The sequence below is a fragment of the Acartia tonsa genome, chromosome 14 (genome assembly GCF_053477335.1).
Source record: "Acartia tonsa isolate MP-2025a chromosome 14, ASM5347733v1, whole genome shotgun sequence".
Classification (NCBI taxonomy): Eukaryota; Metazoa; Arthropoda; class Copepoda; order Calanoida; family Acartiidae; genus Acartia; species Acartia tonsa.
Genome location: NC_137273.1, coordinates 33,443,648 through 33,469,747, shown reverse-complemented (window position 1 = coordinate 33,469,747; position 26,100 = coordinate 33,443,648). Strand labels below are relative to the sequence as shown.

The 26,100-nt window shown below is 31.2% G+C and overlaps 2 protein-coding genes across 4 annotated transcripts; both read right to left on the bottom strand.

The window, feature by feature from the left end:
- Positions 1 to 3,679: 3,679 nt before the first annotated feature.
- LOC145305833 (4-galactosyl-N-acetylglucosaminide 3-alpha-L-fucosyltransferase FUT5-like) lies at positions 3,680 to 11,605 on the bottom strand. Of its 2 annotated transcripts, XM_080147655.1 has the most exons (9): positions 11,446 to 11,605; positions 8,691 to 8,974; positions 8,135 to 8,293; positions 7,616 to 7,695; positions 6,773 to 6,893; positions 6,161 to 6,367; positions 4,942 to 5,050; positions 4,680 to 4,795; positions 3,680 to 4,343 (listed from the first exon to the last, which is right to left on the bottom strand). In XM_080147655.1, the coding sequence occupies exons 1-9, from the start codon at positions 11,585 to 11,587 to the stop codon at positions 4,251 to 4,253; spliced, it is 1,311 nt and encodes a 436-aa protein (XP_080003781.1). In that variant the 5' UTR covers positions 11,588 to 11,605; the 3' UTR covers positions 3,680 to 4,250. The 2 variants fall into 2 exon arrangements, with proteins under 2 accessions (XP_080003781.1, XP_080003782.1); XM_080147656.1 differs by lacking the exon at positions 11,446 to 11,605 and having other exon boundaries at positions 8,691 to 9,288.
- A 5,014-nt stretch (positions 11,606 to 16,619) lies between these two features.
- On the bottom strand, positions 16,620 to 25,759 carry LOC145306245 (uncharacterized). Of its 2 annotated transcripts, none has more exons than XM_080148308.1 (11): positions 25,697 to 25,759; positions 24,645 to 24,689; positions 24,269 to 24,330; positions 21,948 to 22,001; positions 21,275 to 21,325; positions 20,842 to 20,889; positions 20,126 to 20,225; positions 19,738 to 19,784; positions 18,892 to 18,953; positions 18,323 to 18,359; positions 16,620 to 16,757 (listed from the first exon to the last, which is right to left on the bottom strand). In XM_080148308.1, exons 3-11 carry the CDS (start codon positions 24,302 to 24,304, stop codon positions 16,734 to 16,736), a joined length of 459 nt encoding a protein of 152 aa, XP_080004434.1. In that variant the 5' UTR covers positions 24,305 to 24,330; positions 24,645 to 24,689; positions 25,697 to 25,759; the 3' UTR covers positions 16,620 to 16,733. The 2 variants fall into 2 exon arrangements, with proteins under 2 accessions (XP_080004434.1, XP_080004435.1); XM_080148309.1 differs by having other exon boundaries at positions 24,269 to 24,327; positions 25,697 to 25,744.
- Positions 25,760 to 26,100: the final 341 nt, after the last annotated feature.

Below are 26,100 nucleotides of genomic sequence, written 5' to 3'. Positions count from 1 at the left end.
GGTGATAGTTAATCATCCCCCATTTTTGTTCTAGTTTGATAAAGAAAGATTGAAGAAATATTAAAAAACGGAGGGAAGGGGATTTTTTCAAAGGCTGATTTCTTATTGGAAGGTGTTGGTAACCTCCCCAAAACCTTCCCAACCTTATATAAACCATCCAATGACATACGGGAAGCTTCATTGCAAAAATGCAGGGGCGTCCAAGCTTTTTTTTTGGGGGGGGATAAAATTTTTTAAGGGGGGGGGGTAATTCGTTTTTTGGGGGGGGTAAAATGGCGCGCAAAGCGTGCCGCAAATTTTTTTTACCCACCCCCAAAATTTTTAACCCTGGGGGTAAAATTAGCTTGGGGGGGTTAATTACCCCCCCTGAAATCTGTTGGCAGGGGTAAATTTTGTTTACCCCCCCCAAAATTTACCCCCCGGGTAAAATTTCTGGGGGGGGTAATTTAAATTTTATTAAATATTTAGTATTAAAAATGCGCGCGAAGCGCACAAACATTTTTTTTGTTAGAGATTTTTTATTTTGGGGGGGGGGGGCTATTTACCCCCCAAAAATTGATTGTGTGGGGTAAATACCCCCTCCTAAATGGTTGGGGTAAATTTTAAATGGGGGGGGGGGGGGGGGTAAAATGAAAAAAATTTTGGGGGTGCCTACGACACCCCCAAATTCGTTTGGGGGGGGGGGGTAATCCCCACTTTACCCCCCCCCCCTTGGACGTCTATGTAAAAATGAACCATATTGGTTCATCGACCAGCAAGATCCTTTAGCAATAACAATCAGCCACTTGGATTAATGTTATCAAAATTTTAGGTATTTTAGTGAAAATATTTGATATTTTAAAATTAGGCATTTCTAAATTAGGCGTTTAGATAGTTTAAAATTAGGTATTTTTAAATTAGGCATTTTTAAAATTAGACATTTTTAAAATTAGGTATTTTTAGTTAGGCATTTTTAGTTAGGCATTTTTAAATTAGGCATTTATAAATTAGGTGTTTTTAAATTAGGTGTTTTTAACGTAGGTGTTTTTAACATTAGGTATTTTTAAACTTAGGTGTTTTTAGTTAGGCATTTTTAGTTAGGCATTTTTAAATTAGGTGTTTTGTCCCCACTCCGCTTTTTATGAATGTTGTTATCCTAGTTTTACTAATTACCATCGACACATTAAGCAAACAATGTATGAATTGAATCATTATGCTATATTGAATTATTTTAATTAAATACTAGCGGCTACGACCCTAGTGGCCTCTAGTGGCACTTTAAATGTTTAGTGTTTAAAAAAAAATATTACGATATCTTGCAATGTTGCGAAGGAGTATCTATCAAATCTATCTACGATACTTTGCGATGTTACGTAGGACTCTCTATTCGAGAAGAAACAATTTCGATTTATTGTGATTTCTCTTGGGAGGTTGGTGGTACCCTCCCTCAAAATAGTTATAAACCTTCCTGGGACCTATGAGAATATACCCTGTTAAGTAGAACCCGATCGATTCAGCGGTTAGAGAGATCCTTCGATACAAACATACAAACACACAAACATCCTGTTACTTTATTATAAGGATTGGAAAAAATGTAATTATTTTATGGAAGTCCACAAAATTCGCTGCAATAGTGAAACAGCGGAAAGTGCCGGCTAAAAATGAAAATACAAGTGACCAATATGAGAGGCCAGTATACATTTTAGCATTGGTAATGGTCAATAACAATTTATATTGGCCTATTATTGGTACTTTGTATTGTATGACGTCATTTTTTGGAGGCACTTTACACTGTTCATACATAGAGATGTTAAAGTGTTACATGCTTCTGGAATATTTCAGCCATTAAACAGACGAAATCTTCTCTATAGCTCACTTTGTCCGTTTGTCTATTTCATACTTTTTTTAGTAGCGAAGCTACTCTATGATTTTAAATGTCCTTTTATCCATATGAAACATTTTTGGGGAAACGTGATTTTCTCAGCTCCTATTAAAGATAGGCTACTAAAACTTTTTGTCAACATTCCCATCATTAAGGAGCTTAATTAACTGTGAAACATCCATAGCGGTTAGACTGTTTTTAAGCAGCTTTTTAGCTGCTTTTTAAAACCTGATTTTCTTGGCTCTTGTAAATGATAGAAGGCTGAAACTGTTTGCCAACATTCCCATTAATATGGAGCATAATTAGGTATAAAATATATGGTAGTCTGACTGCTTTTAAGCTGCTTTCCTTTTTACATCTTTCAAAGATATAAACATTTTTAAGGTTTCGTGATTTTAAGTTTTTGTATTTTATCTCTCTTTCTTTACTTTGTTATAATAACAGATAATCTGCTCTAAAGCTCACTTCGTCCGTTTGTCTATTTCATAATAGATTTTGTGCTTTGTTCATATGGATGTTGTCATCCTTGTTCCATTGTGTAAGTATTAAAGTAATAAAAAAAGGCATAGCATATTATTAATTGTATAAATCACAAAATGAAAATACATAATAATATGTTAAAAAGTACTAAAATGTATAGCCAAAAATCAAAACGAAAATATATATAAATAAACTATAACAATCATATTTATTACTACAGAGAAGAAAATCAAATTGTTTAAATAGAAAATGTTTATGTAGCAATTTTAGACACCTTGAATAGTTAATTGTCGCATCGTATTATAGACAGCTTTCTGCGGATATAAAAATACACATAATACATGTTACAGTATGGCTTAGTATTGGTTTTAATCCAACGGATATAAATCAGTTAATAAGCCAACCTGGAACATGATTTATACTGCAGCTGTATGACAGATGTACATAGTTAGAAATGCTATTTTATTTTAGTTTTTAAAATTTTTTTGGTGGGGGGATTTTTTTTTTTTTGTTGGGGTTGTGGGTGATTACCCCCCAAGAAAATAGTTATAAACCTTCCCAGAACCTATGAGAAGCTACCCTGTTAAGGAGAACCCGATCGGTGCAGCGGTTAGTGAGATCCTTTGTTACAAACAAACAAATAGACAGACAGACATCGTTCTACTTTCTATTATAGATAATTATTTGATTAACATGTGATTGAAACAACTAGAAAAAAAAAACATTACAATAAAGCATTGTTGGACAAACGGACAAAGTGAGTTATTTATTCCGGGTATTCATAATATTCATCTAAATAAATAGATAGATAAATACAGTGGGCAGCTTTCAAGGTGACCGAATTTTTTCTCTAATTGCTGTCACTTTTGTCCTTCTGGTAGGAGCTTGGTCAGAGATGGGTCCTATATCATTTAGAGTTTTCTCTTTTTATTATGAATAAAGGTACTAAGAAAGAGAGGTAATCAGGCTCCACCAATAAAAATATCCTGGGAGAACTCGGCAGACCTGCTATTGGGTAAAAACTGTACACATTTTGCTATAAAAGGCCTTATTTTTTATTTCTTCCCAATAAAAAAGTCGGCTATAAACGGTTGAATTTCTTAATTAAAACCCATAGATCAATTAGTTTCCATAGCTTTCAAATTTCGTTCGGACGGGTGCTATACTAACAATACTCCTTAACTTTGTATAGATTCATATACATTTTAAAAATTGAAAAAAAGTAAAAATACTATTAAACTTAGATAATAAAATACGAGTATATTCCCTTGCCTTTTTTATAAGTGCAAATTTTATTTTGAAATTAATTGTCACGAATATGATGCATTTTTTTTTTATTCGTCGGTTCATATATTTTAAAGTGTTGAAGCAATAATACCCTCTAATAAAATCAAAACCCTGTATCCGAATATTAGGCATTAACTGTTTTTAATGTTGACGAGATCTTAAAGTACATACCACGCACAATCTATTTAATTTTTTAGAAGTATCTTCTGTTTAAACTAAAGGAATACAGTTTATACTCAGGTAGTTAACATATGATATACCAGTTTTAAGAAACAATTATTTGGTATCATTTTTGATAATATTGTAGTCTTAATTTTCTCATATAAAGTAAAAATAATAATAATAAAGTAACGTGCAATATTTTTTGTAATGTTTAAAAAATATTTAAATTACAAAAAAATCTCATAAAATAGTTTTAGTTAATACAATATTCTTCTTGTCTCATAATTCTATTTTATTATGTCAATACCTATCTATAGACATCTTAGCATACAAGATTGGTCTACTTTAGCTCCCCTAGTGACTCGGCAATCTTGGATTTGGCGTTTGGTCACCCTAAAAGCATCCCATTGTAATCATAATAATTCTGGATCGTCCATTGTCTTATCCTTGGATTTAGAGGCTACATATTATCTTCAGATATTCGAGTGTTTGTAAAATCTTGACCATAGCACTTCTTTGAGTTCCAATAAGAGGTGAAATTTCTGAACAAATCCTAAATTAAAGAATATAATTATTATAAAGTCACAAATACATTTGTCCCTGCGTAAAAAATGAAATACTATAGGATTTGTTACTTTTTAGTTGGCCACACAGGGCTTAAAACTTATGCCAACAAAAAAAGGGCGAACTCTAATGAATTGTTTTATGGCTTGGCAGTTGCCCAAGCTTCAGGGAATTAAAAGAATTTAAAGTGTCTTATTGGGTTTAAGAACAGAAAAAATTATTAATCGGATTAGAAACAACGTTGTCCTAAGAAAAAAAATGTAAATGAGCTTTTCTATGGAAATTGCCCCACATTTGTAAGGCAATTTTTTCAATTTAAATTTACTTTTTGTGTTTCTTCTTTTTCATACAGTTTTTGACAAATTTGACATCCAGGCCATGGAAATTCTGGACACTCTAGTTGGTACCATTCCTTCCACTCCAGGTATTCATAATATTCATCTAAATAGATAGATAGATAATTATAATAATTCTGGATACTCTAGCTGATTCTATTCCTTCCACTCCAGGTATTCATAATATTCATCTAAATAGATAGGCAGATAGATAGATAATCATGATCTTCACAATAATTATAAATTACTTACTTGGATTATTTTGAAGATAAAGTAAATACTTGGCAAGTTCTGCAGGACTGGTAAAGTCAGCAACATGGATAAAGGATTTGGGAGGAGCTACTCTTTCATAGTCAGATCTGAGCATTTAGTCAGTTTCATAGTTTTATATAACACAGATACTCTACAATTACTTTACAGTGCCTTACCAAAACCTTGATAAGGATAATTGTCCAGTTTACAACAATTGCACTCTGAACTTACAGACAAAGGGCGTGTACAATTAATAGGTTGGTTGTCAATTATCTTTATCTTTTTATAGAATGTAAACTCCACCCTCCCCTCATGAAAAAAATAAGAAATAAATAAAATAAAAAAAACAGAAGGGAAGGACTAATGACGATTGTAATCATATGATAATCATGTACTTAAATAAAAGTAACCGGATATCTAACTGTGTGTCTGTCTGTCTGTTTGTCCAACTGATCTTGCTAACTGCTGATCCATTATTGATTGTTTTTTCAATGTAGATTATCATAGGTCCCTGGATGATATATAACTAATTTTAGGGATGGTACCACCACCCTTCTAAGATAAATTACCACTAATCACCTAAATGGTAATTACAATCTTAGAAATGGCTATGATATTCATATAAGGCCTCATATGTAGATATGAATATCTTAAAAAAAACATCCAATTTTCAACTTTGGAATTCTTTGTAATAATCTAAGTGATGAGCTTAAATCTACTGATGATAGAAAACTTTTTGCTGAATCTATCAGGTCTAAACTAATTGCCTTACAATAGCTATTTTTATCAAATATTCTAAATCTCCAGCTCTGTAAATTTGTAATCTTTTTTTATGTTATTTTTATTTTGGCGATAGTACCTAGGTTCTATAAGTTTAAAGGGATCCATGATACCTTTGTTTAATATATTTTGGGCAAAGTAGACAGATCCATAGTGATCTATTTATTGTTACACGGGCAGAACTGATTAGGATTTAGGTTGTTCATTGTTATAGTAATTTTAATTGTATTTTAAATTTTTTTTGTATATAAATATGTTTATGTTTAGAAAAAAATCACCCCTTCAAAATATGTTTTCTTTTAAAACTTAAATTAAATAAGGGGGTAGGTCGACTTATCCCTAAACCCCCCCACTCTCCCCACCACAAGAACTCCTCGATGCCTCTAGTGGCATACCCGCTAGTTGTAAATATTGTATTATATAAGTATAAAACTTTCCTCGGAGCTCCCATAACCACAGGAACAATATTTTGTTTCAACATTTGAAAAAACTTCTCAGTAATATAATCATCACAAAGAGAATTCTCAAAACTTAAATAAAAATAGTAGTTATCCAAATTTTTGAAGGCATCCTCAGTTTTTTCACCCCTTGTGCTACATTTACCATAGATGGTTACATTGAAAAAACCTGTGGCCTCAATATCCTGGTCATTAACACAGATTAACTTACAAAACCTTCATAAAATGTTAATTATTCAATTAAATCACAAATTTTATGAAAAATATTAAGGGATGAAAAATAATATGTCTTCTTTTATTTGGGGATTGCGATATTTGGGTCAGGTTTATACTTTCAACTGATTTACAAAGGGTTGATTTCCCTGACTCTAACAGGTGGCTGTCGACCCCAGGAAAAAATAAATGGTAGATTCCCTAAATATGAAAGAAAAAAGAGTGGGGGGAGTTTTATATTAGGTCAGGTTAGGTTATATTTAGAAGCATTTTTATATATTTAAAATTTTATGTTCTAATTTTCGGGATAGGTGAAATTGATCAATTCAACTGTTGTTGGGCTCTTAAGCATTATAAAAATAATTGATCTGTGTTTCCTGAACATATTTATCTCTACCACTTGGGGCATTACAGTGACTCACCACCCACAAAGCTGAATTATTCTTCCGTTTTAAAATTAATTCTTTGACTATTGGATGTTTTGTCTTTCTTTTCACATAGCTAAAAAATTGAAATAAAAAATTAATTAATTTTCTTTTTGAAGTAATATACTGATCAAAACTTCCTTAAAGGAACCCTGCAAGAATTACCGCGCTTTAACTGCTGAAAGCCTGCCACGAGTAGACCCAATACCCAAAATTTGAAGCCTCCAGCTTCAATAACAAAAAAGTTACAGTCATTTCAAAATGATTCTTTTAGTACAATAGAAATTTTGAAAGATTTTTATTGTACTAATAAAGGTACTCTCCTAATTCTATTTGTGCATGTTTATATGCAAAACGTCCTTCAGGCAACCTTTTGGTTGCTCGGCTCGACCCTTGTCTAGAAGTCATTACAGTATAATTAATTAGCATGTACATGCTAATTAATTATACTGTAAGTATTTATGTCCCGCACCTGACATAGCAGCAGATGATAAATTTTTAACTTCTTTAGTTATGACGCGTTGTTAGGCCAAGTGGATTGGCTACGTGTTACACCACAGTCACGGGTTATAAGAGCACATTAGTCAATCCTTATATTAAAGTAACAGGATGTCTTTTCATCTGTGTGCTTGTACCGAGGATTTCGCCAACTGCTGAACCGATCAGGTTCTTAATAACAGGTTAGATTCTCATAGGTCCTGGGAAGATTTATAACTATTTTGGGGTTGGTACCACCACCCTCCCAAGAGAAATCACTAGGGGCGCAACCGCTAGTACAAAATAACACAATAACAATACCTGCAATTGTTTTGATAAAAGCCAGAAAAGGTTGAATCTTTGTAATAACTGGAGGTCCAATCAAATATGTTATCCAACATCTAAAAATTTACAATTTTTTTTATATATATTTCATATTTAAACACTTAATCCCCATTGATTATTAACGGCATGGTAGTCTATTGTTTGAACAACCTTTTGTATGAAAGTCCTAACTGGCCATTATAATTATTTGTTCCTGCTTCGGGCCAAGACATTTCCCCTACTCAAACTATTTATATCGCACATCTGACATAGCAGCAGTAGGACAAGTTGTCGCCGTCCTTAGTTAAGACGCAGTGTTGGGCTGAGATTTCAGAAACCTGTCACAAATAGCATGTTACGCCACAGTCGTTATTTTAGCCCGCAACAGAGTTCACTTTATAAAAGATTGTAAACATTTCAAATACCTCTCTTTTAATAGTTTAAAATGGCTTGTGCGCATAGGTGAATGTGCTTCTAGTAACAAAGCTGCTCTATAATTCACTTTGTCTGTCTAACCTGTAACCAAGAATACATATTATGATGGTTAGCAAAGTACCATGTAGCCTCTATCCAGTAGGCTATCCACTTCTGGTTGACTGGTGGTATGTATCCAGCAGGGATCCAGGTATGAGGGTCGTAGGGCAGACCATGCAGCGATACAATCACAGCAGAAGCCTTCAAATTATTAGTAAATAGTCCCTTATTATCTAGGAATTAACAAATTGCACAGTGCAATAATATTGTGTTAAAATTCATTTAGTTTGACTTTTTGACATTGATGGAAAATTGCTATCGCTTTCGATAGTGTTTCTCATTTTACAGGAATCGACATTTAAATATCGATAAAACAAAGCAGTAATTTGGACAGACGGACAGCATACAAAATAAAAAAACACGATCCCTTCCGTTAAAAAAAATGTTTTGAATAACGAGTATAAGATTGTAAGGTAGTTATTTCGCAATATAACCTAAAATTGCTTAAGATAGATATAAACGCACGAGAACTACCCTACTCCCCTTTTTGGAAATATTGAAGTGTCTCTTTGAGGGAAACCTCACATGATGATGTTACCTCTTTCAATTGATTGTGATCTGTGGTTAGCCGACATGAAAATCCATTCTTACACGTATACGGACTTTCAAGGGGGAAGCGCCATTTCCAGTGGTCATACCCAAAATTAGTATACATTGGGGTGTACAACAAAATCAGTTTCAAATCTTTGTGTTCATCTTTTTCTCCATTTTTAATTATTTTTCTTCCTTCCTCATATTGAAAGAAGTTTGTAGTAGAGTATTCGCTTAGTTTTTCGTGGGATATAATTTGGAATTTTGTCCTTCTATTTAAATCTTTAGTCTCTAAATAAAATATGGCTAGATATTAACAAAACATCACAATATCCATTGAAGCGAAGCGTCAAAATCAGATGGTGCAGAACAAACGATCATTAGCACATTCAGAACTTAATTCCTAAGTCTAACATTATTTTTATATAATTGAGCTGTAAAATTTCTCAAATACAAATTACTTAACATAATAACATTATCCCAGGTTGTTCTTTCTATAGATGGATACTTTTTTTTCTATATCTTTTTGATTACAATAGCATTCATGGTCTTACTCTAAAATTTTATTTTTGCTATGTTTTGCAAGAATTAGCTATGTGAAGGACAGAAAGGCTAAGTTTTCCATGAATTTGCTATGTTTTGCAAGAATTTGCTATGTTTTGCAAGAATTTGCTATGTTTTGCAAGAATTTGCTATGCTTTGCAAGAATTTGCTATGTTTTGCAAGAATTTGCTATGTTTTGCAAGAATTTGCTATGTTTTGTAAGAATTTGCTATGTTTTGCAAGAATTTGCTATGTTTTGCAAGAATTTGCTATGTTTTGCAAGAATTTGCTATGTTTTGCAAGAATTAGCTATGTGAAGGACAGATAAGCTAAGTTTTCCAAGAATTTGCTATGGTTTCAAGAATTTGCTATGTTTTGCAAGAATTTGCTATGTTTTGCAAGAATTTGCTATGCTTTGCAAGAATTTGCTATGTTTTGCAAGAATTTGCTATGTTTTGCAAGAATTTGCTATGTTTTGCAAGAATTTGCTATGTGAAGGACAGAAAAGCTAAGTTTTCCAAGAATTTGCTATGTTTTGCAAGAATTTGCTAAGTTTTCCAAGAATTTGCTGTGTTTTGCAAGAATTTGCTATGTGAAGGACAGAAAAGCTAAGTTTTCCAAGAATTTGCTATGTTTTGCAAGAATTTGGTTTGTGATGGACCAAAAAGCTATTTTATGCAAGATTTTGCTATGTGAAGGATCAAAAAGATATGTTTTGCAATGTTTTGCTATAATAAGGACAGAAAAGCTAAGTTTTGCAATATTTTGCTATGTGATGGACCAAAAACCAATTTTATGCAAGATTTTGCTATGTGAAGGATCAAAAAGCTAAGTTTTGTGAGGTGAAGGGAGGCTACTTATGTCCTCAATCTTGCAAAATCTTTGTTAATGGAGGCAAGTTATGCCCTTCATCTAACAAATTCTCACTTAAGAAAGGCTACTTATGTCCTTCCTAGGAAGGTGACTTCTGTCCTAATTAAGGAATGACTTTGTTTTCTTTCCATGATCCACATAATTTAATAATAATCCATTTATAAAATATTTAGAGTCTTTTTGATTTCGAGAGTCCCAAAATTTGTACATAAAAAAATGTTGTACTTTAAACAAAAAATGTATTAATATTTTTAGTCCTCATTTTTGGAACTTATAATAATAATTGTATTCTAAAATTTGAACTTAAACAAATTTCCTAAACTTTGTACTATTGTATAAAAAAAAAGAAATACAATAAGCATGAAAATCCAAAAAATATAATCTAATTATTTTTGTTACTTTAGCACAGATATTGAAATATTTAGTAAAATAAAAAAAGCTTGGACTCTGCCAAATTTTTGAAATTAATAATATAGTACAAAATATGAATACAATCAGCAAAATGACATTAGTACAGAAATTTGAAAAAAGTGTACAACATATACAAAAAAATTAACTTATTTAATCAAACAAAAACATAATAGTACTATTGTACACAAAATTGATACAACATGTCAAGGAAAAAATAGGGGACTTATCCAAAAAAAGGACTGTACAAAATTACAAAAAAAGTAATACAATAGTACTTTTGTATGTTTTGTATAATTTTCATTTCATAATAGAAAAAAAATCTACCTATACTAATAACAACCTGGGAATTTTTTAGAATAGTTTAAAATAATAGGACATTTCTACAATGTCTAAATCAACGGTGAAAGATATTCATTACAGTCTGGTCGACCCTAATTTTAAAATCACGAAATCTTTCCTATGTGATTTAGTACGTTATAATAGTTATTTCTCGGATCGTATTATAAACGGCTTTCCGCGGATATAGAATGTACAATTATAAGATTAAAACCAGTTTTTTAGCCCAGTGGTGCCGAAGGCATGGGCCAAAAAAACTGGTTTTAATCTTATGACTGTACATTTTTATATTTGTAGAAAGCTGGATATGATACGATGCTAGACATAGTTTTTTCGTATGGATGAGAACCGGTTCCTATCCACCGGATTCGAATGAATACGAGAAAATAATTTATATCTCTTAGCATGACTAATAGATGCACTGGCCGATAAAATTATTAACAGCAGTCTTATTGGTATAGGAAATTTTGACTAAAACAATCAGTCGCCTATCTTGAATAGCTACCAAGAAAATTTAAATTTTTCTGACGGACAGATATATTGCATTATAGAGTAGCTGGGATACAAATACTATAAACCATACAATGTTAACTTATTACCTATCTGATATTTCTCATATTTGTTAGAGAGAGAGCGTAGCATCCATGAATTATACAAAAATAAAACCAAAAACAATGCAAAAAGTGCTTTGTATAAATTTGGATGGTTAAATAAATTTCGCATTTTCCTGCTTATTTTCATTTGTAAAAATAGGCTGAAAAATCTGAAAAGTAGAAAGGTAATGTGAAAATATTATTATTATAAATTAGGTAATAAATCACCATGGATCTTAAAGGGCGAATATAGGTTGGATATGATATGAGCTTATATCAAAGGTGCAAGTATATACATTATGAATAACTCAAGCAAATAAAGATATTCCATTGGATAAGGCCGTTATAGCTAAAAACCTAGCCAATTGGGCTAATTTGTGACGTCAGAGGAGTGGTTCCCTAACATATTCAAATACCCATATTCACAACAGGATGCGTGTAGAGTTTGCCTAAATACTGTTGTTATTTTGCAGTACAAATAAATGAGAAAAAGGTTTCGGGAATTAATCAGGGGTAAATATACCCTCCTTCTACCTTCAAACAAAATATATAAAGTAAAATATTTAAAAGTTAAAAAAACATCAAATAATGTAAAAAGTAAAATAAAAAATAATCAATAAAATTTTCTTGGAGGAAGAATGATTTCAAATCCCTGTTTTTTGTGGCTGTGTGTGTGTGATGAACTGAAATTAGTTTCCGAATGTGAACACATTTTCCTAGGTGTTTCCCAATCCTATCTCAATATTTGCTACTAGCTAAAAAACCTTCAAACTTCAAAAAAAAGTCAAAATTTGAATGTATTAAAGATTTATACATTATACATTCAAAGTTTTAATTTTTCAAATTTTGATTTCTTTTTGTTGGAAGTTTGAAGCTTTTTTAGCTAGTAGCAAATATTGATCATAGGATTGAGAAACACCTAGGAAAATGTGTTCACATTCGGAAACTAATTTCAGTTCACCGTGTGTGTGTGTGTTGAAAATGCGTAATCAGGGATGTTTATACCATCATGAATTAATCAAAGATCTCTGTACAGAAAATAAACTTTAAGACGTATTGTTTACCCTAGTCAATAGTCCTGACGCCCTTCTACGCAAATTATTTTTATGCTTTTTAAAAATTAAATAAACTAGTATATAATCTAAAATAATAAACATTTAAATTATCTTTTAAGGTGCGTGCCAATGTTATAGTCAATCAAACTTAAGCAAAATAGTAAAAAAAAAGTCTTGTAAAGGGCTAAAATAAACGGTTTGTCGTCAATCTGATTTATCATATGTTCAATTGAAACAGAAAATTGCAAAATCTACTTAAGGATTTTTTTGAATTTTTAAATTTGGCATGGATATTCTAAAAGTATGAAATGGCACCTTTCATATAAGCTCATATCATATCGAACCTATATTCGCCCTTTAAGGGATAAGACAATGAACGGTAAATTGACATACATCCCCAATGATGAAAAATATATATTATCCATTCTGTATATTAAATTATTGGCTGAAAGGTTTGGACAGTGGCAGGGACAGTGGTCACTACTAGTTTTGAATCAATCATAATTTAACGAAAGCACCCAAAGTTTTTTATCCAACGAATAAGAAAATGTTGCTATAAACTTTGGGTACAAGTTTAGTTAATTTATAGTAAAAACGAAGCTCTGATCCTGTAGGACAAACGAACATTAACATGTGTAGAGTGTTAGAACAGAATACAAATGTATAAGCCAAAACAATATTTAACATACATTTAATACAAAATTGCGTTTAAAGACATATTTACTTTTTTAGGACTTGATTACCTAACTCTGCTTATCAGCTCTTCAGATAGCCAGTGGGCTATAACTTATAATGCAATATTGTACCACTTAAAGAATCCGAAATACATTATTATTATTATAATATAGTATATAATTGTATTTTGTAGCACAAAAAATGTGTTGTTAGGACAGTTAAAAATCAACATGTTTGAAATGGACGTACAGACTTTCTGTTAATGATTATAGAGATGTTCTGCTTTCCAAATTGTACCTAACTGTTTTAGAAATCACCATGCAAAGTTTGAAATTGATAAAACAAATCTAACATGCCTAAATTAACGAAAAGAACCAGCCGTTACGGAGGAACGGACGGGCCGATTCTAGTTATAGAAATGCTTTGCCTTGAAAAATGTTTAAAGAATATATTTTTTTTTTCATTTCATAAAAGTAAATATATTTAAAATGGGGTTAAAGACTTTCTGTTGATGCTTACAGAGTTGCTACCTGCTACCTCTTCATCAATCATGTTGTAAAGTTTATAATCGGTAGGATAATTCTAACATGTCTAAATTGACGATAAGAGGTATCCGTTACAAAAATAGTTTCACTTTTAAACAAATCAATTCCACTTACAACTGAATGTAGATAAAGCTATATCACCTTAAACTATATAAAGATAAAGATGTGTTATCTTTATACAGGGTGTTTTTTTTAATAAGACAAAAGTATTGCTTAATATACCCCACTTGCCATTGACAGAAACTAATAATCTATATCTTAATTTCTTCATTGGGTTGGGGAGTTTTGTATAAGAAAAAATACTTGGCGATTTTCAACAAACTATGCTTTAAAAACCGGTTTTTCCAAAGTACCTATTTTTGGAAGATTTTTGGATCATGACCAATTTAAAGGGTGTGCTAAGATGTGTATGTTTTTAAAATTTAAATTGCGCGGCTTGTGTTAATAGTAGAAAAATGTTATGCATATCGTTAGAATCGTCATAAACTCTAGTTTTTGGGTGTTTAAGAAATATTCCTGTGCTTTATATAGTTTTGGAGCTACATGGTAAAATGACCCAACTTACTTAAAACTTTTCAACCTTTCTCACATTTTCCAACGTAGCTTCTAAACTACAAATAGCATGAATATGACACATATATTTCCAAAAACTAGAGTTTATGACAATTCTAACGGTATGTGTAACATTTTTCTACTATTAATACAAGCCACGCAATTTGATTTTTAAAAAGGCACGCATTTTAGCACACCCTTTAAATTGGTCATGATCCAAAAATCTTCCAAAAATAGGTACTTTTGATAAACCTGTTTTTAAGGCATAATTTGTTGAAAATCATCAAGTATTTTTTTCTTATATAAAACTCCCTAACCCAATGAAGAAATTAAGATATAGATTATCAATTTCTGTCCATGGCAAAAGGGTTATATTAAGCAATACTTTTGTCTTATTAAAAAAAAACACCCTGTATAATATGTTTTATCAGTATGTTCATTTATTTGAAAATAAAGAGAGATGAAGTAATCAAGGACGACAATGTTTTTGAAGGGGGGATAATTCCTAATCTGGGGGGTTGGTTGGTTGGTTAAAATGGCGCGCGAAGCTCGCACAAAAAATCCCCCTACAAAAATTAATTTTTCCATGGACGTAAAATTTGCTGGGGGAGGTAATTATCCCCCCCCTTGAAATCTGTTGGGGAGGGGGGTTAATACGGTCCCCCCTCCCATAATCTGTTGGCTTGGGTAATTACCCCACTGCTGATTTAACCCGGGGTTAAAATTTTTGGGTGGGGTAATTTATTAATGTAAAAAGTACCTAAATAATAATGAAGTTTTAATATTTTTATTAGTAGCGAAGCTACTCTAGAATTTGAAATGTCCGTCTGTCCGTCTGTCTTAGTTTGGGGGAAACGTGATTTTCTCGGCTCCTATGAAAGATAAAAGGCTGAATTTTTTTGACAATATTCCCGTTATTAAGGAGCACAATTAACTATAAAACATCAATTGCGGTATGACCGCTTTTTAACAGGTTTTAGGCTATTTTTGTATTTTTCACATTTTTCTCCATATCTTTGGTGTTTATGGTCCAATTTCCAAAATTTATTTAGTTTTAGATATCAAAATAAAATTTCCTGTCATTTCAAGAAAACAACTATTACTGTCAGACTGCCTTTAAGCAGGTTTTAGGCTATTTTTGTATTTTTCACATTTTTATCCATACCTTTGGTGTTTATGGTCCGATTTTCAAAATTTTTTCAGTTATAGATATCAAAATTAAATTTCCTGTCTTTTCAAGAAAACATCAATGGGGTCAGACTGCCTTTTTGCAGGTTTTTGGCTATTTTTATATCTTTTTCATTTTTATTTGGTGTTTATGTTCCAGTTTCAAAATTTTTTTAGTTAAAAATATCAAAATTAAATTTCCCGTCGTTTTGAGCATCCAGTATGTAATTTACTTTGACCGTCAGTCTGTTAGTCATAGCACTGATATATAAGTATTAAAATTAAAACAAATGTTGAAAAGGTTTTGTGATTTTTCCCCAACATACATGTTTTTGACAACTAATCTTTAAGTTCTTATACATAATTTTTGTGCTTCGCTACTTATGGATGTTGTCATCCTTGTTATTAAGTACTATCTATACTACAAAGTAGCTTGATGTCTTTCTGTCTTTCCGTCCGTCCCATAAGATCTTGATAACCACTGAACTGATTGGATTATACTCTTCAGGGAATATACTTCTATGTGGTATTTTTAGGCTACTTGGGATTGGACACCCCCCCCCCCCCACTCCAAAAAAAAATCCCCCCATGATAGGACAGTTGACTTCCTCTTACCTCATAGGGCGAAGCCCCTATAGGCAAGGGGTGAAGCCGCTTGTTAAATATATAGAAGTATATTATTTCTACACATGAAAACACAATAATTAACTTTAAATTATCCTATAAACCAATGTACCAATATGATTCTCCTTTACAGTGTAGCATCCCATAGGTCCTGGTAAGGTTATAACAAGTTTTTGGGACGGGGGGGTACAACATGGTGACAGAACTTTTTAAGCAGAACATTAATTTCTAAGTCTAAATTAAGTATTTGCAAAATTGCGTAAATATAGGATACAGTAAAAGGACATATTTTCATTTTTAGGATTTGATTATAGAGTTGCTTAATACATTACCTTGTTTTCATGAATAGGATAATAATATCAAACAAAAAATGTTGTTAAAATGTTAAATAATCAGCTTTTTTTTGAATGAACGTATGGACTTTCTAAAGAGTTCTAGGAATCATTCTATAAAATTTGAAATCCATAGGACAATTTTAATATATTTAAATTAATGAAAATAGCTAACAGTTACGGACGGACCGACCCAAATTATAGAAAATCTTTGCTTTTAAAAATTGTAATTAGATTTATAATTTTTATTGAAATAATATCAACACAAAATCATTTCCAACATAATTGTATACTTTACAGCCAAAAGTGTTTTTAGTATTTCTTCCAAAGTTGTGTCTGATTCTTTACTTCTTCAGTCCCTCCAAAATCTAAAAAAACAAGGATGACATAACATAAGCAGGGATAAGGGATGGGAAACGTAAGAAAATATTATTTTAGGCCTATTTTCCAACTAGGCCTAAAAAACCAAGTTACGGTATGACGCAGTAGTTAGATTTGAAAACTATGAACAATGATGAAATAGCTATTATATGAATGCAAAGAAAAAAAGTATAGAATAGAATTTAGGTAGTTGATTCCACCTAGCATAAAATATAATAAAAACTTTTCAAATAACCAATATGTTAGTGGCTTTAAGTAGAATCCCGTTAAGATAGTCATTATTTCGCCAACCCCCCCCCCCCCCCCCATTTAAAAAAAAGTTTTTTTTAAAGGTTAAATCTGATTTATTTTTAAACATTTTAAGGGGGGATCTACTTCACCCCAAAATTTGTATATAGAAATAACACCGCTTTAGCCCCCCGGCTTTAATAAATAAATTAAGTAGAATTGAATAAGTACATGGGTAACATTCTATCAACTAATTGTTCCATGGCATACATATAAATTAAGAATTAAAAAAAAAAAATTTTACGTTAAAAATGAACAGAAAAGTTCAATTAAGTGTGCAATAATTTTTACTAAAATTAATGAAATTTTTTTTTAACAAAACACAGTACACTTTTATTTACATATTGAACTAGTTTTGTATTTGTAATCATTTAGGTGGGTTATCAATTCCACATGAAATATAACTTTTAAATTGTCTAAAGATATGAGTTTTTCACATTGTTCTATAGTATAAAATGTTGAATCCTACTCAGTCTTCAAAAAACAATCTCTCTCTGTTTATGTTTTGTTATATGGACATTTATTAATGTGTAGATTTAATAATAAGCTGATGTGATTGAACGTCATATATATTGTTGTCATTCTAATAGCAGAATATTATGTTTGCTTGAATTAATTTAGCCAATAAGAAACTAGAGGAAGCGTTGGTTATTAATTAATTGGTTAATGCTAAAAGCAAGTTTCAGGCTATTGGATATTGGCCTACAGCCAATAAGGAACTGGAGGAAATGAGTTGATTTTATAGGCAAAAAAGAAAAGTTTCCCCATTACTTTAAAAAGGAGGCTGAACCTAATTTTTGGTCAGGTTTCCCATTCCCTATCCCTGAACATAAGTAGCATGTAGCACAAAAACATAGATTGACAAACTGGCAAAGTGATATAAAGGAACAGTGGAATTAAAAAACATGGAATTAAAAGTGTTACAAATACAAACAACTAACATAATCGAATATCATAGAGTAGCTTTGATATTAATCCTTATTAAAACGTAACAGGATGTCTATGTGTCTGTCTATCTGTCTAACTGCTGAACTGGCTTAGTTTTCCCTTTCAGTGAAGCTTGTTTTAGGTATAGTGAAAGTTTAAAAAGGAAACCGTCCCAGGAAAAAAAATCAACTCATCCAAAATATTTAAAATTTTTTTTATCTAAAACTAAAATGAAAAAAGTACGGCAGACAACCAGTCTCCTAACCCGTCCTTAAGTGCCAATAGAGTCCTCTATTGGCGGGCATAGCAGCTAGTATTAAAATAAGATAATTTATACCTGGAACCTTTCGTCGTTCTTGACCTCTCCCCAGCTCCTACAAATTTTAAATTTGAATTAGGAATAATTTCTTTAAAATATTGGACTACAATTTAGTGCTTTACTTATAGAGCAATTTATACTTTCACTAATTCGTTCATCTATTAATTTTTACAACTATTTATATGTCTATAAATCTATCTCTTTGTCCTATAACCCTGTGATATTTAGATGTACGTTTTCAATTTGAGAATGTATGTATCAAATATATTTGTCTATCTTTTTCACCTACTAATCTATCCATCTATCGCTCTATCTATTAATATTTATATACACTAATCTATATATTCGATTAACTATCAATATACTAACATATTCATCTACCGATTTGCCCATCTTCCAATCTATCAATCATATAATATACAACAAACAATCTATTCACCATTTACCAATATATCTATTTATCCATCGAACTATATAATCTTCTATATAACCTTATATTAAAAATTTTGATACTACCAATCTAGCCAACTGCCAATCTATCTTTCGACTAATCTATCCATCAATTAATCAATCTATCACTTTCTAACCTGTGGTAGATGTACATTTTTCCATTAGAGCATCTCACTTGGTGTTTCCAACGGAACAGATCCTTTAAAAAGAAAGTACGAACCCTCCAAATAAGAATTGATCCAGAGAGAGAGAGAGAGAGAGAGAGAGGGGAAAATAGGTTGTTCATTACACTAGTCCCCAAAGTTTTATAATAACGTTTTGTTATTCGTTGGCTTTAACACTTGGAATTTTTAAGGATTTTGATTGGTTGGTTTTTTAAATTGATAGTCCAAACATTTCAATCTACAGAAGGGGTAAATTTGTGAATTAACATTGGGGAGGTACATAAATTTATCGGCCATTGTCTTATCCCTTTAGATCCCTGGTCTTGATCACAATCCCGCCCCCATCCCTTTTTAAAATTAATAAAATTTGATATCTAGTCCCAGTGGAGTTCCAGCTAACCCGCCTCCAACCTGGGCTCTCCTACGCTATACCGAACCTAACCATGGAGGAAGGGGACATAGGGTTGTTTATCACACAGTCCCAAAGTTTTATAATAACGTTTTCTTATTTGTTGGCTCAGCAACTTTGGGTATTTTTATTGAATTTTAATTGGATGGTTCATTAAATTGCATGTCCAAACGTTTCAACTAATGAAAGTAATCCACAGAAGTAATAATTTTGTGTATCATTATTGGGATGTACCTCAATTTATCTGACATGTTTATCCCTTTAGATCCCTTGAACCTAGCACCTTTGTTTCTTTTAGCAACTATTTATCTTTTTTTTGTAAACTCTATGATTCTATATGTCTGTCCGTCCGTCCGTCCGTCTTTCTGTATTAAAAGGAAGTTAGTTTTATGCTTGTTTATTCTATATACCTCCACAATATCACCATCACAGTAGAGTTGTCCATACCACAGACAATCTGAAATTGAAAACTATAAGTATAGAAAAGCTTCGATTTTAGAAATGTAGCCTACGGTATTTATCATACTATCTGGCTATATTAAATCTAGCTCAAAATGGATTAAGTTGGAAGCGATGTCAATCTTTAATTAGAGCGAGTCTGTACGTCATGAATTAGAAGTCTAAGTAAAGTAAAGTATTAAAATACAATTGCAAAATAAATGAATCTTAATTTAACATTCTTTATTTCTTCAATAAAAACTGCCAGCTTTAATCTAGGAACTTACTAATTGACTTTCTATCTTTCTATCCAACTCTCTATCAAACTATCTATCTATCTGTATATTTATCTATTTAAACCTGAACCATCGCCAGCAGCCCTTTCAACCCTGTTTAGATCATCTTGTCCGTCAGCTGATCTTTTGCCCAGTCTTGTGACAGCTCCGCCTGGCTTTATTAACTAAATATGAAGCTCTTTATAGTGCCTATAAAACATGACGTCATACAATACAAATGACCAATTATAAGCTAATACACAGAATAAAATACCAAGGTCAGGTAAGCATATATTTTAATTGACCAATGGTAGTCCAGTTTAACGTCAAGCACTATAAAAAGCTTCACTAATTATGATAAGAAAAAAAAAAAAATAAAAATCCTTTTTATGTTAAAAACTATTTCTAATTGTTATTGTCATTTTTAAATTTATTTCTCGATATGCCCTATTTCTCCCCGAGACATTTTAGAATTTTAATAAAATTTTTAAAATCTTTGAAAAGAATTTCAAAAACCTTTCAGAAGAATTTCAAAAATCTTTCAGAAGAATTTCAAAAATCTTTTAGAAGAATTTCAAAAATCTTTCAGAAGAATTTCAAAAATCTTTCAAAAGAATTTCAAAAATCTTCCAAAAATGAAAATGGAAATTTTGCAACCTCTAATTTTGGAGGTTGTTTATTTGTGATTGTTTATATTCTAAAATTGCATCATTGCATGTATGATTGGTTGGTATAAATAACAATACATATTTATAAAATTCAATTGATCTTTTTTATCGTCTTTTACTTATTTTTTTTTACCTTAAACTTTCCATTCTCACAGGTTATGACAGATCCATCTGGACGTTTCTTCAACAAACAGATTAATTTTAAACATTTTTTTTATGCTTTATTGGGAAATAATTTTGATATAAGAATAGTTATTTATTATAGATCATTTTTTCCGTGGATCTAAAAAAACTTTTTTAAAAATTTAATATTAATGACAAAATTGTAATATGATGCTATACATAAATTTTCAGTATGGCAAATAAACGGTTCTAATCCAGCGTTTCGAAGCCATCCCTTTCATAATGATTTAATATAATGTTAAAGCTTAAAACTATCACAGGACTATATTCTCTGAAAAGCTGAATCGGTTGAGCTGTTAGCTAGATACTTCTGTACGCTCAGATAGACATCCTGTTGCTTTTATATAAGTACAGTTGTATGCTATATATGATACAATCCTTACCCTGACAACTTTTCCTTCGCACACTCGCTTTCCAATCAAACTACAATCATTCTAAATCATATTTATTTTAAAATTGATCAATCAGGGGGAGGGGGAGACTGAAGAGTTATCAGTGCTCAACAGTCAATTTGTGGGAAAGTTCCATTTCTCTCACCTTAAAGATTTTGTATATTATTATTGTTGATTTATTTTAGGCATTGAAATAAACTTTTCGATTAAAACTGTGAATCTTTTTAGAGAAAGAAAATATTATTTAGATATTATTATGTTCAGTAATGTATATAATGCCAAATAAAAACTTTAAACATTATAAAACATGCCATATATGACATAAGGTTAAAAACTAAGGTTAATAACTTGACAAGGATGACTACATCCATATGTAGCTAAGCCATAAAAAGCACTGATTCACAAACAAACAATTAGAGTTACAGCAGTTGTCATCAAAAAGAAAATTAAATAGCGAGTATATGCAAAAATCACAAAACCTTTTAAAAAAAAGTATTTAAGTCTTTTATAGCATGAAAGCAGACAAAAGGAACAAAACAATGTATAGACTAAATAAACACAGATCATAGAGATCTTCATCGAAAATTTCATGTGTAAAATCTTAAACAGCAGCCGAGAAAATAAATAATGTATTTTCCCTATTTCTGAAGTAAACAAAACTTACTCCAGCTTTGCCAACGACTCGTTGGGTTGAGACTTGGCTGAGTTCAGAGGCCACCTAGAAATTAAAATCTTTATAAACACTCAAAATTAAACCCCGAACCACTTCATTATGCAATCTACATTTTCCTGGATATTTTGTCTACGGTAGACCATAAGTGAACAGCTTTACATTACATTGTTTCTATTTGTTAAAGCAACACGTATGATAAAAGAAAAAGCTTCTGTTTAAAGTAAAATGCTTATATTTCAATCAAAATCTATATATTTGTATTTTTTACCGATCCACTTCATTATGCAAATCAAAAGAAAATCAATGAGAAAACGTTTGTTTTGCCCTTTTCTCCACCTTTAAAAATTAATTCTGATAAAATAACAATTTTTTAAGGGATTTATGCATTAATTATAATGAAAAACAGTTTAAGTTAGATTTTATTGATTTTTCTAAATAAGAAATAATTGAAAAAAAAGAAATTCTATCCCTATCACTTTAAAGGACAGCTGCCGACCCCCAGTCTTATGGATGAAGCTAAATACATGTAAAAAATAAAAATTTGCCTGAAAAGTATACAAAAATGTTTTTTGATGTGCTAAATAATCCATTTTAAAATCTTGATTTTGAGGATGATGGCCTTTAAGATGCTCTTACTGGTGGTGATGGTGAGCTAAATGTTATCAAAGTGCATGCCCTTGAAGAAAAGTTATATATTGAACTATGGTCCAATTTTTGTAGTCATAGCAGCCTCCAGGCAAGCAATATTAAAATAGAAAATAATTGCAATTTTAATTACTAAAATTCATAAAGTAAATAATGTAGTTTTCAGATAATGGTTATATTTCATGTCGAGAGGCTCCACTGGAGGCTGCTATGACTACAAAAAATGGTACATTGGTTAATAGACAAGTTGTTGTAATGGTCATGTACTTAGATAACATTTAGCTCACCTTCACCACCAGTAAGAGCATCTTAAAGGCCATCATCCTCAAAATCAAGATTTTAAAATGGATTTTTTTAACACATCAAAAAACATTTTTGTATACTTTTCAGGCAAATTTTTATCTTTGACATGTATTTAGCTTCATCCATAAGACTGGGGGTCAGCAGCTGTCCTCTAAAGTGATAAGGATAGAATTTCTTTTTTTCAATTATTTCTTATTTAGAAAAATCATTAAAATCTACCTGAAACTGTTTTTCATTATAATTAATGCATAAATCTCTTTAAAAATTGTTATTTTATCAGAATCATTTTTTAAAAGTGGAGAAAAGTGCAAAACAAACGTTTTCTCATTGATTTTCTTTTGATTTGCATAATGACGTGGATCGGTAAAAAATAAAAAAACATAGATTTTGATTGAAATATAAGCATTTAACTTTAAAAAGAATCTTTTTCTTTTATCATATGTGTTGCTTTAACAAATAGAAACAATGTACTGTAAAGCTGTACACTTATGGACTACCGTAGACAAAATATCCAGGAAAATATAGATTGCATAATGAAGTGGTTCGGGGTTTATGTTGTATTAACTTTCTGAATTTGCTTTTCTAATTCTAACTTGTTTGTACAACGTAATTTAAATTATTTAATTAATGAAAATATTTTAAATATGTGAAGAATGAGACGCCAGATTAGTTATTTATCGTATCGTATTATAGACAGTTTTCTGTGGATATCAAGATAAAAAATATAGTTTAAACCAGGTTTGTTAGGTCCCGAGGTACACTTGCTAACAAACTTGTAATAATTCAAAGATTTTTTAAATTTTATCCGAGGAAAATATTCTTTAATAACATATGTACATAATGTTTCCAATATAGCTGAGAACCTGTTCTAATCCAGCGGATATTTATAGGTTTCGAAGCGATACTGGAAAAATTATTTCTTTCATCGTATTATAAACAGCTTTCCGCGGATATAGAATGTACAATTATAAGATTAAAACCAGTTTTTTTAGCCTCGAGGTGCCGAAGGCACGGTCTAAAAAAACTGGTTTTATTAGAAATAAACAGAAAAAAGGGGCAGTCATATTCTTGCTAGCAGCTGGCCAGGTCCAATAATCTTGTAATATAAAAATCACACCATAAAACCTCAATATATTTCATCAAAAACAAGTTGTGATTTCACTTTACATGACGCTATGGAATCTATTATTTAATTAACAATCCCTTTATAATTTCCTACAAATTTATTGGATTAAACTGGATTTCATACCCTTTCTTTGATAACTCTTATATTGAATTGCCCATTGTCCCCTATCTTATTCCCTGGAAAGCTACGCACACTTTTGGAAACTAAAATTCAGTTCATCAATATATAAGATTCTTACCATAAGCAAAGTAACACAAATTAAGCTGAGTTTCATTTTTCTTTGATCTTTTTGACTATCTACTATAATTGAAAAAAAAGTAATTATTCTTTAAAAGTCAGGTATAACACAATGGACGAAAATGTATGCATATTCCGAATGATAATCATCAAAATTACTCATTCCGTAGATTTAAATTGTTGGTGAACACTGCTAGATTGACCTAACCTATTAAGTTTTTATAGAAGTACCCAAAGTTTTTAAGCAAACTAATGAGATATTATGTTTGAAATATTAAATAATTATAACAATAACCTCTAGAGGAAGTGTTCACAAAAAATACTTTTAAAGAAGTAAAAAAATAGGACTACCAAGCCCTTTTGGAATTAAATTATACCTTTTAAGAATCCGACAGTTCAAAAACTATCCAGAACGTACAAATCTAAAAAAAACTAAGTTTTAAAAAGTATCTTATTAAAACAGCTATGTTTTTATAATTATTATCAACAACCAACTTTAATCAAATTTTAACAGGAATCATCATGCAAACATGCCTAAACTTACGATAAGAACTAACCGTTATGTACGCCTTTAAAAATTAGATATATATTGTAACTTTTGTAGCTTTATGTTTACCCTTTTCATTAGTTGCTTCGCCCCTAGCCTCTAGGGAATGGTGGGAGAGGCCAGAAAAATAGCTAAACCCACCCCAAGACATCTATAAAAGTATAACAATGCGGACCTTCAATTTCCGAAATCTTTAGCCTCAGGCAAAGTACGTTACTACTTTATATTTAAGGTTTATCGTCTATGTCTAGAGAATTCCAAGAGGGTTGAGACAGTGTAAAGAAATAACTTAAAACCATCCCAAGTCTTAAATCTTTAAATTAAATAGTCTAAAACCATCCGAGAACTAATTTGAAATTTGAACCTAGTAAAAGTGTCTGACTCTGATTATGACGTAAAAAAGAATTAGCCCATGAGAGGCCAATATACACTGTAATTGACCAATGGTAAAATTTATAGTGGCCTCTCATTGGCTAACTTTTTTTACGTCATAATCAGAGTCAGACGCTTTTACTAGGTTCTGAAATTTCCTTAAGTGAAGAACTAAATCAGTTCAGTTGTCGATTCTTAAGCTATAGATATAAAAAACCTTACTATTTTAAACAACACTTGTTACTTCACCGCTAGCCTCTAGGAGGATAAAGTAAGCCAAGAAAATGGCTTAAAACCATTCCAAGATATCTATAAAGTTTTGAACAAAGTACAATCATCCCAAGACTTAAATCTATAAATAAAATAGCCTAAAACCACCCAAGAATCAATGTGAAAATTCCCTAAAATGAAGAAATGAATTAATTCAATAGTCGAAATCTTAAGCTAAAGACAAAAAACCTTACTACTTTATACAATAGGTAGGATAATACTTTATATCTATCTGTATACCTTTCCAAGCTGCTGTGATGTTATCCTGTGCACAGCCCAATGGGAACTGAATAAAAAACTGTTTGCAAGATTTTTCATCATCTCTCCTATTTACATAATATTAACATTTTAGAGCGCATCAATTATGTATATCAACATTCAGTGCGAATATATTCCCTAAAATCTAACAGATTAAAAAAATAGCAAAATAAATCCAGTGAAAACGGAGATTGCAGAGAGAGAGAGCGAGAAAGAGAAAGAGAGAGAGAGAGAGAGAGAGAGAGAGAGCGAGAGAGAGAGAGAGAGAGAGAGAGAGAGAGTGGGGGAACAATGGGCCTTTTATTACACAAATCCCCACCTTTCTTAACAACTTTGGGGACTTTGACTAAATTTTAATTGGTTGGTTTATAACGTGTTCAAACGTT

Coding starts and splice junctions, on each gene's coding strand:
- LOC145305833 (XM_080147655.1), bottom strand. CDS start 11,587: ATGAAAATAAGCAGGAAAATGCGAAATTTATTTAACCATCCAAATTTA. Junction 7,696..8,134: donor ATATGTATTCTTGGTTACAG/GTTAGACAGACA, acceptor GTAAATTTTTAG/ATGTTGGATAACATATTTGA. Junction 6,894..7,615: donor TTTTATCAAAACAATTGCAG/GTATTGTTATTG, acceptor TCAATTTTTTAG/CTATGTGAAAAGAAAGACAA.
- LOC145306245 (XM_080148308.1), bottom strand. CDS start 24,304: ATGAAACTCAGCTTAATTTGTGTTACTTTGCTTATG. Junction 22,002..24,268: donor TTTGTGTTACTTTGCTTATG/GTAAGAATCTTA, acceptor TTTAATTTCTAG/GTGGCCTCTGAACTCAGCCA. Junction 18,954..19,737: donor GTGATGGTGATATTGTGGAG/GTATATAGAATA, acceptor TTCTTTTTAAAG/GATCTGTTCCGTTGGAAACA.